Source organism: Ambystoma mexicanum, chromosome 9 (genome assembly GCF_040938575.1).
Source record: "Ambystoma mexicanum isolate Mex_15411 chromosome 9, UKY_AmexF1_1, whole genome shotgun sequence".
NCBI classification, from domain to species: domain Eukaryota; kingdom Metazoa; phylum Chordata; class Amphibia; order Caudata; family Ambystomatidae; genus Ambystoma; species Ambystoma mexicanum.
In genome coordinates, this window is record NC_090931.1 from 623548748 (window position 1) to 623561296 (window position 12549).

Genomic DNA, 12549 nt, shown 5'->3' on the forward strand with positions numbered 1-12549 from the left:
TAAAGGTGCCAGAGCACATTATATTGCGCCATCTCAAGTGGTTACATGTGATTCTATCAAATCCGTAATAACTAATCCCATTACAACCCATACCAAAATAACGAATTCCAATTTCCTTGGTTTTGGCCCCCCAAAAACCCTCCCTTTTATGTTCCTAATACTTTTTCCCCTGACCCCTAAAACCACTATTCCCACTCGCAACCCCTTTTTTCAATTATTTTCAAAATTGCTTGTTTTGGAAGGAGTTATTTTCGATTTGTTGTAATAGGATTATTTATTTTGTGAATAGTTATAATCACTGCATACCGCCTCAAGGCCATGAGCACTCTTTTTGATGGGCAGTTCAACCCCAGGACATTCCAAGACATAAATCGCACCCCTTTATTCGTTAGAGTCAACATCATGATGGTACATTCCAACGCTCCCCACTGGCCGAGACCAGAGTACCCAGTTTGTCAAAGGATCCATATAGCCAGACTGGTGAACGGTCAACCAACCCAATGACCGCAAACACCCCTCGACCCCCACGAGCAACCCAAATCCGCCAGTTAGCCCCCAAAAAAGTGCTCAATTGTGTAAGCATGAGGAGCCCTACTGAGACCACACACCCAGCCGACCTCCATGTGGCTGCCTTCATCGCCTTAACAGACATTATGCATCAACTTTTCAGCCCCTGCACAGTTCAGTCAAGGGTCCATGATCAGCGCCATGCTCTCGGCGTCTGGGAGACTGCGGAAAGGATTTCAGGAAGCCATTAGCCTCAGGAATAAAAAAGAAAAAAAAAATTAAACGCCCATTGTGCACTTCCTTTAGCTTCGCCGGGAACATCGGAATATCTTGGGCCCCTGTCTCTGAATCTCTTCTTGACATCCATGTTTGTCTTATGCACCGCTTACACTTTATTGGAAAAATCTGGGTAGAACTTTATATCATTACCATTAAATGTCAGGGTACCCATTTCCCTTGCCTTACGAAGTGCCAGGTCTCTATCCAGGTAGTTCAGCAGCTTGGCTATGATTGGTCAGACCTGCATGCCGGGAACCGGCCGCCCTCCACTAGGAATCTGCTGCGCACGTTCCACAATGAATGCTGAGGAAAATTCATCCAAGCCCAAAGACTCCTGTGTGATGGGCTCCACTGATTTCTGATATGCCGACTCGGGACCACAATCATTCTCAGCTTGTTTCTACTCTACCTCGATTCCAGGTCATCTTGCTTGTCCGCCAGCTCCTTGAGGGCCTTTTTGACCTGAGCTAGCTCCTGCGCCATTGCGGATGATGACTCCTCTACTACAGGTAGTCTAATCTCCGCTTCGTTAAGCCTCTCACTGTGTTTCTCCAGCCAGATGTGCATGTGTCCCCCTTGTAGGTCAAGGTATCCATTATGCAGTCAAGTGATTGGATCCCAGACTGTACCTGCGTGAACATTGCCCTAATGTCGTTCAGAGCGTCACTCTGGCTGGCCACCCCCAGAGCAGACTCGCCTCCCTGAATCAGTTCCAGCATTCTGGATGTCTTATGAGCAGTGGTATCGAACTGGAGCTTGGACTGATATTTTTTTGGCTTTACCCATGCTGTACTGTACTGCTGGCAAGCTTGACAGAACTCAGAAGATGCAATTTGCGGTATGCCTCGGCCTCCACCACCAATCCAGTGCAGATCAGTGCCCAGAATCACGTGCCCCGCGTCAGCTCCACCACCAGGCGCCTGGGGCGCTCTGACAGCATCAAGAGGGTCCCACAACACTCAGACTGACCCCACTATGCCAGCTAGATCCGGGACTCACTAAACATCAACCTCTCCTAGGCCAGCGGGCAGCGCCACTCCAACAGTGATATATGGCATTCATAACGCGCCCATGTCCACCTCATTTATTCAATCCTCTTGCACTCACTGCGCCCTGTCTCCAATTCTCCCATAAAAAGTTCACAGGGGTCAGATGGTGGAACTTAACCGGTTGTACCCCCTTCCCCTTTCCACTGAGGAAGCACAGGTTTGCAACCTGTGTCAGCAAAACCAGTCACACTGTGTGAGAATATGAATACTGCCACTTGTTGCCTCCCAAAGTCAACAGAGACAGCGTCCTGCTGTAGGATCCACCACTGATATATAGCACCAGGGACAACGACAGCAGTGAATGCGGCCAGTACTTTCCTGGGTCATTGACAGCCCCTCCTGGCTGCTCACTGGGCCGACCCCACAGAGAGATCAAAGAGGCCCTCCACAGCTCCTTTAGATCCCGGGGCCGCTGATCCCAACAGGCCTGTTGTATGCGCTCAGTCCTCCGGGGACATTCACAGCTGCATGCAAGCACCGTCCACGTAGATTACCGCTACCGGCCACTGACCTGTCTTCACAGGCCGAGGCCGCCCCCCCATGCACGCCCACCAGTGTAGAGCCCGAAGATTGCTTCCCGCTTCTCACCAGGGGCCTCGTCAGCATGGCGCAGCTGCAGACACTGCAGCGGAGCAAACTCTCCAGGTGTTACAGCAGTCTGCTTGACATCCGCCGGCCTCCGGCTGCTGATGGAGCTGCCCCCACCACAATTTCTCTGTTGCAGAGGTCTGCAGGGACTGCCTTCCCAGCCTGGCAGACACTGGAGTCGGAGAGCGTCCCTGCTGCCAAGCTTCTCTGAGGGAAACTGGGCTGTGCACAGGCCTTCCACCAAGGCTGCCCTGAATATCAACAGGTTCCTGACAGCCTACTCATGCATCCAGGACTGCTCCGATGAATTGGAGCCTTTGTGATGGTATCAAGGGGAACTTCTTGAAGTTGGGGGAGAAGAACAGCTTGTGGGGGGAGTGGCAAGTATAGCTGAGATGATCTAGGGCTTGTTCTGGGGAACTGGACCTGATTAGCCAATTGTCCAGGTAAGGGTAGACGTGAACCCCCCCCATCCCCCCTCTCCTGAGACTCGTTGCCACCACTGCCTGCCATTAGCTTGGTGAAAGTCCACGGGGCGGAGGTTAGCCCAAATGGCAGAACCCGAAATGGATAGTGAAAGTTGCCATCGGCAAACCTCGGATACGGTCTATGCTTGTGATGGATCGTCACATGAGAGGAAGCATCATGGAGGTACAATGATACCATCCAATCCTGAAGCTGGAGGGCCTGATGGATCGGAGAAAGGGTTTTACCATCTTGAACTTGTCCTTCCTAAGGTACTGCCATATTTCTTCTGTCATTGGCTGACCAGGTGACCGTTCCCACTTTGCACGTGCCATATCTACCCATCCCACCCTGGCATCCATTATCTTTGTATATATAACCTAGATACCAGCCTCCCCCTCTGCTGTAATTACTCTATGGAGTATCAGGGCCACTGCCGGTGGGCCCAGGAATGTAGCACACCGCTTCTTGAGGGTGTCCCTCAGCTGGAAACACAGGAACAAATTTAGTGCAGAACTGCCTCCCCTCCCCTTAAATTCATCGACTGAGATTAATTTCCCCAGTGGGAACAGGTCCTGAAACTGAGTGATGCCCAGTCTAGCGACAGACTTCGCATCCAAGGGGAACGCCCTATGGATGAACTGGTCAGGGAAGTTTGCTTATGCTCCCCCTGCCCCCCGCACCCCCGACTCCTCTCATGAGGAAGGTGGTGAACAAGCTACACAAGGAACCGATGACGCTGATCCTTGTTGCTCCTATGTGGGCAAAGCAACCGTGGTATCCACATCTGCGCAGACTGGCAATGTGCAATCCCATCAAAGTCTCGTGTCAATACAACCTACTCACCCAGCACTGAGGACTAACAGTGCACCCACAGCCGCACTCTATGAACTTGGCAGCATGGCTCCTGAAGTCAGAGTTCGGACATCTCAATCTACCACAGATGTATAGATATCTTGAAGGAATCAATAAAACCAAACACTAGGCACCGTTACTATGATAAATGGAAACAATTCGTAACTTGGTGCCAGAATAAGCAAATCATGACCCATTGATTGTACTCCATCTAACATTCTAACCTATATGTTCCACTTACTAGACGCAGGGTTAGTGTTCAACTCCCTAAAAGTCCACCTTGTGGCTTTGTCAGCCTACACCACTTCCCATAACAAGGTCTCATGGTGGAAGGTACCAGTCATCAAAGCATTTGTGGAAGGGGTAAAGAGACTCCACCCTCCATACTCTAACCCACTGCCAGGTTGGGACCTTAACGTGGTACTCGCTAAGCTCATGGGACCCCCTTTCGAGCCTATGCACAAGTCTAGTCTCAAACACCTGACTTATAAAACTGCCTTCTTAGTAGCCATCACTTCCATTAGAAGGGTCAGTGAAATCCAAGCTCTCAGTGCAGGATCCTTTCTTTACTATACACAAGGACAAACTGGTTTTACGCACTCAACCTATGTTCTCACCTAAATTCATCTCCAAATTCCATGTAAACCAGTCTATTGAGCTACCGGCTTTCTTCCAGGAACCCAAAAGCTCTGCTGAGGTAAAACTGCACACACTAGATGTGAGGAGAGCGGTCCTCTACTACGTAGACAAAACCAGACCGCTAAGAAAGACAGATCAACTGTTTGTCTCCATAGCGCCAGGCAGAGAAGGAGACAGCCTCTCTAAAAATGCCATCTCTAGGTGGATAGTCGGATGTATCCAACTGTGCTTTTCCCTATCTGATAAAACACTGCCTTTTATGCCAAGGGCCCACTCCACAAGAGGTACTGGAGCCACTCGGGCTTTCATTGCAAATGTCCCCTTAGACAGTATTTGCAAAGCAGCTACATGGAGCTCAATACATACTTTCACTCGGCACTACTGCATTGACACTCACTCCAAGACAGTTACATGGGTGGGACAAGCGGTTCTAAGACATTTATTCGCTCTTGAACCTTCTCACATCCCACCTCCTCCTTCCACTGCTCATTAATCTATGCACAGCATGTGATCTAAGCAGATTCCACAAGCCGTACTCACCGTAATCGTATTTCTGATGCTTGTATCTGCTTAGATTCACATGCAACCCACCCTTCCTCCCCTCGGAGAGAAGACGCATGGATGCTTATGAGCTTGTCTGATACGTATCTGCTTGGATACAACTGTACTCGCGCTACACCTCATGCTACCTCATGTCAGAAAAATAACCATCTGAAGGTCCTCGACGCGTGAGGCATCATGGGTACAGTGGACGTCACACTAGGGATAGTATTACTGGCACGCCCTGTCGACGTCCCTTTTCGAGTTCGAAAACAACAACTGTAATACTCCGCAGCTTCCACTAGATGTCGGCCTATGCACAGCATGTGAATCTAAGCAGAAACAAGCATCAGAAATACAATTAGAGTGAGTAATGTATCAGACCTCGAAAATGACGACTTTGTTTTTATTTCAACCCCCTTTTACACCACATATATATGGGGGGGAGACCCCGCACCTCCCCCTACTTGTTATATATACCATACTCCCTCCCACATATGTGGTGTGAAGGGGGTTGAAATATAAATGTGTCCTTTTCTGCAGTTGCAGTTCTGGGGGCGCAGTAATTGTATTAATCCCACACACCACACCATTTCTTACTTTTTAAATGTCAAATATCACTGGGCAGTGCCAAGTGCACATTTTGCAACCTGTTAACCAGAGTGTTTACTTTTCCCATCATAAATATGTGACCTTAGACAAAAAGTGTGTCTTTCTCAGTACACCAGTGTGGCGTATTCTTTTGTGGTGTCTATGGCATTACTTTTACCTACCCGCTAGGCCTCCAGAAGCTAAGCCTGACTCCTTTGCTAGCCTTACCATTGAAGAGTATGGCATTTCCTTTTTGTGTGACACTCTGTTCTACCTTCAGGGTAGGGGACTACAAAGCCCTCACCAGAGAGTTGTGCAATAATCTCCCCAACAACCTTCATTCCATCTCCAGTCAAAGATTTAAATTGATGTACAGGCTTCAAAAGAGAAATTGTGAAAAACTGAGGAAATATTTTTGAATTGTTTGTTTCCATTAGGGAAGAAATTGGAAAAATGTGGGGGCAACGGGGCGTAACGAAGAACAAACACAAAACAAATATTTTTTATAGAAATATATTTTAATGTAGAGTTTACTTCAATGTTTATACTTTGTTTTTTTTTTTTTTTTACACGTTAGGCTAAACTGCTGCAATGTGGCATCTTGGCACTCCTGTCTTTGACGTTAACTGAGAGCTTGTGATCGCAAACCTGATCTTGCCAAAGCCAGTCTAGTGTGTAAACTAGCGCTCAGTGCTATCCTTACTTGAGTTTCTATACCACAAGATGCACAGCTGCAGGGCCACTGATTAAAATACCATTCTCGACCCCCTGCATGGAGCAGGTGAAACTGCTCCATGCTACAGAACAGATCATGTATTTTGCATCCATCTTACTGCCTACGAAGTAGCTCCTGTAGACTCTTTCCCTCTACCCAGGATGCACTATACAAAATAGTAGGTGTAAAGTTTTTTTATTTGCTTTTTCCTCTGAAGGAGAAATGGCAATATAGTTTTTTTCTGAATCAAGATTGACCTGTGTGGGTTTAATGGGCGGCAAACATGACTGTTTAACACTGCTGGAGACTTCCATAGTCCTGACCTACAGATTGGTGTGTGTGAGAAAAATATAGTACTAATCTGACCTGACATTTCTTTTTCCTTTATTTCTTATAGAAGGTAAGATCAGTCCCAGCACGTTACTTGGAGGTGCTTTAAGTAGTCCTTTCACATCAAACTCTGCATCCATGGTGGACCTCACAAACTCCCTGAGATCGTACATGGATGGCAGCGGCGGTGAGTCTGCTAAATGGCCTTTAGAGACCTTTGTTTCTACCTTACCGAACAAAGTTAATAAGATAAGTCCTGATCAGAATTTTCTACTACATGCCATAACATGCATTTTGAACTTCAACAACTTAGCAATGAATTTATGTGGTGTAAAAATGAGTTTACTTCCAGCTGCTGTTCCTTAACATGTAGTGCAATAGACAATCTGTCTTGCACAAGAAGGAACATTCTCAAGTCTGTTTCCCACCCATGCGGTTTGGATCCTCTGAGACATACAGTGTGCACTTTAGGCTTCTGGCTTGCATACACACTTGAGCATTCTTGTATCTTGCATGTTCAGAGTTACTCATACTGCATTTATAGAGACATTTTGGGAATGGGCAGGGCGAATGTGGTTGAATGGAAATCCTTGTACTTTAACAGCTGCCTGGTATTCTTTTCTGAGCTTTTGTTTTTCTTTACATAGAGATCGAGATCAACCTGCTAGATGACAAACTTGTGAAGTTCCTGGCCTTACAGAGGATAGAACAACTCTTCACGCCAAAAGCTTCACCAGCACCTATTGGTGTTTCCCCGCATCCACTGCCCTCGGTTGTTGGGCACCCAGAAGGTGGGTGTCCTAGGGAACATGACTTAGTTAACAAATGCTGCAGCATTCCGCTCTCCACCCATTTCTATTGGTATAACCAAATGGGTCGGGGTAGGGGGGTGGCGGCGGGTGCCAACATTGGCTTGGTAGCACATTAATGACTCATTGGGCTCAATTCGGTGTTCCTTTTTCTGCCATTACTGCATGTCTTCAAGAGGTGCTGGTTTTGTCGGTCTCGCTTCAGTGCCTCACCACCCCTACCCTAACTGCATGCTTTGCGCACAATCATTTGTCTTTTAACAGGCATCTCCAGTGACCGTTTTCTTGTTGAAGTATTCATTTTGAATGGATTGTGTCCTTTCACGTATTCTTCTTTTGACACGGTTTTCCAGCTTCAGCAAAACATTTTTGGCAGAGGCGCTGTGCGTCAATGGCGTCGAGAATGATTTATATAGCACGCGCACCGCCCTTTGGCTTCAGTTCCGTTTTTCTGCAATAGCTTAGAAGAAATACGGTGCTCTTCTTGACTCTTGTGACGACTTTGCTAATTTCAAGATGTCTTCATCCACACCGACGACTCCAAAGTCTGGTTTCAAAAAGGTCCGGATTGCGGGTTGAAAATGTCCCTGACCAATCTCCACCCGATATGCTTGTGGTTCCTCGGGGCAGACCATGACACCGCCGACTGCTCCAAGTGCCAGTCTGATTGGAAATGCTGTGAGGGAACAGAAGAGACAGCTGAAGGTAGGCTAAATCCCTAAATCACCTACCCGGACCGTGAAACCGACTGACTAGCCGAGAGGCGACTCTCCTTGGATGAAGAAGGCCAATCGGTCAAGATCGAGGAGTGGCTCACACCACTCTTCTAAGTCCTCGAAGAAATCGAAGAGAAGGCACCGTAGGTCGGCTTTGTTGTCGGACGCTTCCCCAGAAAGAGTTGCTTGTCCAACCAAAAAATCAACTCCGGCCGAGCGGGAAGCCTTCCGAGCTGAGATGCTCAACATTTTCAAAAACAAAAGCCTCAGTCATGCTACAACCGCAAGAAGCCGGGAAGGAAAGGGCTTGATCTAAATCACTTGAGCCTGGGACGAAGGCCCGATCCGCATCGTGAACCCTTGAGGCCTCGATCCGATGAGACATCGAAGGATCAGTCGAGCCACAAACACAAGTCATGGTCGTCAACGCCTTTGCCGGCGGCCCTCTTTGACGCCTACCAAACCCTCAACATTGAAGCCAAAGGCATAGACGCCAGCTGCGCCATCGACAGCTGCACCATCATTGACAGCTGCGCCATCGACGCTGAGCGCCCCAGTTAAATCTGTTGCGCTGATCAAGACAACCTTGACCACTACTCCAGTGTCGAAACCATAACTATCAAAACCCATGATTCCTGACAAAATATATGTCCCACTACCTAGGAAAGACTATTGCAAGTCTTTCTTCAATCTATGAAGAAGAGGTGCAGTCTGATGAAGAGGCCCCATTTGGCCTACAATATGGTTCACCCAATGTACCAGAGTTTCATTGCGGAGGAGTCCAGAATGAGGGACCTCTATGGTAACCTGCAGACTGCAAGTTGGGTGGATACCTCTGCTAAACTTGAATTTGGGAATCAAGAGGCTGGGGATTTGTTAAACAGTAGACGAGACACGGGATAGGTGTGAAACAAAACTTCCTTTATTCAGGTTCTTACAATTGCCTATGGTCTCATCAAAAGAACGAAAAGGAAGAATGGTATTAATGTGCTGCTGGAAACGTGACAGAGCGTAGCTGGCCGGCAATATTCTGCTCCGGTTTTCCGGAGGTTCGGGTATACGGTTTTCTTCTCTCACGAGGTCTCAGCTTCCTAATATGCCCAGGGAAAACCGGTATCCTTTCTGCCACTCTCTGGCGTCCGTCGCTGCTGATTCCTTCGAGAAATGGAGAACAAACTCTCATCATTCTCCGCCACTTTACCAACCCCGCCGCCCTTCCTATTCATTCTCTATTGTTTTCAATTCTTGCGGCTGTTCCTTGTCGAGCCCCTCCCTTTCCCGCCCATTGTCCCGAAGTAGGTTTTCCAACTTTCTCCACGTAGCCGGCTTATCCCCACCTTCTGTCCGTGCCTCTCTGCAACCCCAGGGCATAAGGTGGGTGTCTTTTATGTGAAAACACACTTGGTCTTGGACTTGTGAATATGCGTGTTTTGTATCTGCGCAAGGCCCTATGGGACATGTCCCCAGCTCACGGGAACACGCAAATACTGGAGGTATAGTGGGGAACTGTTTAACCGGTTGCGTGGGTGCTGCTTTTTCTGCAGATACAGGAAGGGAATCAGACTGGCACCCTGTCACAGCGCCATCTTCTGTGACCCAGCTATGTTGCTGTATGGTTGGCTTTTGGGTCCTTCTGTTCCATGGACTCTAGGTTGATTATGTTACCAACTGTTGCAGTTGTTTGATTTTCTGGCTCGGGATACTTTATTTTCCAGGACTCCTCAGCCTCAAAGGATCATGCAAATGCATCCTACAGGCAACTCATGTCAAAGGTAGTGGATTACATGGGTTGGAGTAGGCCTCCATTACTGTACGAGCAGGATGACCTTACTGACATTCTAGACAAAGGTCCACAGATAGATCGCATCTTAGCATTCCACATTGCATTGCAGAAACGGGTGGCAACGAACTGTGAGACACCGGAGACCAATCCGGCTGTTAGTAAATATTTGACCAAGAAGTACCGCCCTTCCAGTAGTGACCCTGACTACCTGTCAAAACACCCCATTACGGAGAGTCTGGTGGTGCAGGCATCTACTGTGACAGCAGAACAAGTGGCATACCCTACCATCCCTCCTGATGGGGGCGACAAACAAGTAGATGGATGGGCAAGGAAGTGATTTTCTGCAGGGAACATAGCTCTGAAATCAGCGAACTCCATTTGTGTCCTCGCAAAGTTTATTTTCACTCTATGGGACGGCGTTTCCATGGTGGCGGAACACATTCCTGAAGGGGTTCAAAGAGACTGCTTCTTAGCCATAGTTGCAGACGGCAACGAGGCCATGTGTGAGTCTATTCAGTCAGGTTTGGATTCTGCTGGTAGCATCAGCAGAGCCGTGGCTACCAGCACCATTATGCGCAGGTTTGCATGGTTGCGTAATCGGGTTTTGCAGCAGACTTGTAATCCAGACTTCACAACATGCCCTTTGACGGGTCTGACCTTTTTGGCAACAAGGCTGACGAGAGTCTTGAGAAGTTGCAGACCTCGAAGGCAGCAGCCAAATCTTTATGCACTGCTATGCTATCAGGCAACCTCAGCCTTTTCGTCCTAGTGGATAACCTTGGAGGGGTAGATCTTTTCGCTACTACTCCTCAGTTGGAAGGGCGGGAGTAATGGCTGGTCAGAGAGGCCAAAGACTATTTCCTTGTGCTGGACGAGGAAGAGGTGCAAAGCAAGCTCAAGCAGCAGCCTCAGTACCATTGGACGCTGCATCAGCCGCCTCGAAACCTCTGAGATCTTGAGTCACAGTTCACCAGTGGGGTGGGTGCGGGGGCGGATGGGGGCAGGCTGTCTCCGTATCTAGAAGAATGGCGAGACATTACTTTGAATGCTTGGGCTCTACAAACCGTAGCCCACAGTTACTGCCTTCTTTTTTATTTTTATTTATTTTTATTTATATAGCGCCCTCTGGCCCCAAGGCAGTGTGGCGCTTGTTACAGAATACTTGATTCTTAGTCTTATGTCGTACAACAGTTAGGCAGCATTACAGAGAATCAACAGTGGTATATGTTCCTTGGTTACAGTGGAACAGGGTGGCAGTCATAAGGAAAAGATGCATGTTGTAAGGCGTAGTTATTTAGTTGAACAGTTTATAAGGAAACCTCAAAACAATCCACCGGGGAACCACTCTGAGGATTCTGGATCTGCTCCTTGTGCAGGAGATTTTAACCCTGCTAGAGAAAGGCGCTATAGAGCCAGTCCCTGTAGCAGAGAGGAACAAGAGATGGTATTCCTCAATACCCAAGAATGACAGAGGACTGAGACCCATCTTGGACTTGAGATACTTGAACAAGTTCCTCAGGAAGGACAAGTTCAAGATGGTCACACTTTCTCAGATCCTTCAGGCCCCCCAACTCCAGGATTGGTTGGTGGCATTGGACCTTCAGGATGCTTATTTACATGTGCCAATCCATCACAAGCACAGAATATACCTGAGGTTTGCAGTTGACGGTTCTCATTATCAATTTTGAGTTCTGCCATTCGGGCTATTCGCCGCCTAAGGGTTTTCACCAAACTGATGGCGATGGTGGCAGTGAGTCTCGGGAGAGGGGGATTCAGGTCTACCCCTACCTGGACGATTGGCTGATCAGGGCACCTTCTCCCGAAGAAATCCGGGATCATCTCAACGTCACCTGCCACACACTCCACAGACTGGGCTTCTCCCTCAATTACAAGAAGTCCCATATGACAACTTCTCAAAAACTCCAGTTCATCAGAGCTCTACTGGATACTCCCTTGGGAAAGAGCTCGCCACCCGAGGTGAGGGCTCAAGACATTTTTCAGATGGTTACCAAGTTTCAAAATGCCCACAGTCTACTGGCCTTATATATTTTGAGGTTGCTCGGCCTCATGGCATCCTGCATTTTTCTGGTGCCCGAGGCCCGCCTGAGAATGAGATCCCTTCAATGGGCTCTAAGAACTCAGTGATATGATAGGTTATTTATAACGCGCTTAATACCCAGAGGTTTCAGACCCAGGGATCGAACATGTGTTGCTGTGTCGTCTTGCTTCCAAGGCGAGCACGTTGCCCCTGGGCTATCCTCCCGAGACCCATGGTCCTAGTTCTCAAGAAAGATGGCGGACCTAGCAGTGTCGCACAAGATCTTCTGTGGTGGGCCTGTGAGGACAATATTCTGAAGGGAGAACCCTTTTGTCAACCATGGCCAGAGAGAACAGTTGACGAATGTCTCACTCACGGGGTGGGAGCCCATACCAATGATCTGACAGTCAGCAGTCGTTGGTCTCCATCGGAGTCCAAACTACATATCAATCTTGTGGAGCTGAGGGCAATCGGACTAGCTCTGAAGGCCTTGCTGCCCTGTGTACGCGGAAAGAATGTCCTCATAATGACGGACAACACAGTGGCCATGTAGTACCTCAACTAGAGAGGTGGTGTAGGCTCACTACCGCTATGCAGAGAGGCAATGTGGCTCTGATACTGCGTAATACCTCGCCCCCACTCCCG

At 48.3% G+C, this 12549-nt stretch overlaps 1 protein-coding gene across 1 annotated transcript in view; it reads left to right on the plus strand.

Annotated features, from left to right (window-relative positions):
- PHF12 (PHD finger protein 12) overlaps window positions 1-12549 on the plus strand; it is a 689998-nt gene that overhangs the window by 579842 nt on the left and 97607 nt on the right. The window contains exons 10-11 of the mRNA XM_069615300.1: window positions 6626-6745; window positions 7206-7349. Coding sequence (XP_069471401.1) covers window positions 6626-6745; window positions 7206-7349 — 264 coding nt within the window. The remainder of the gene's footprint in view (window positions 1-6625; window positions 6746-7205; window positions 7350-12549) is intronic.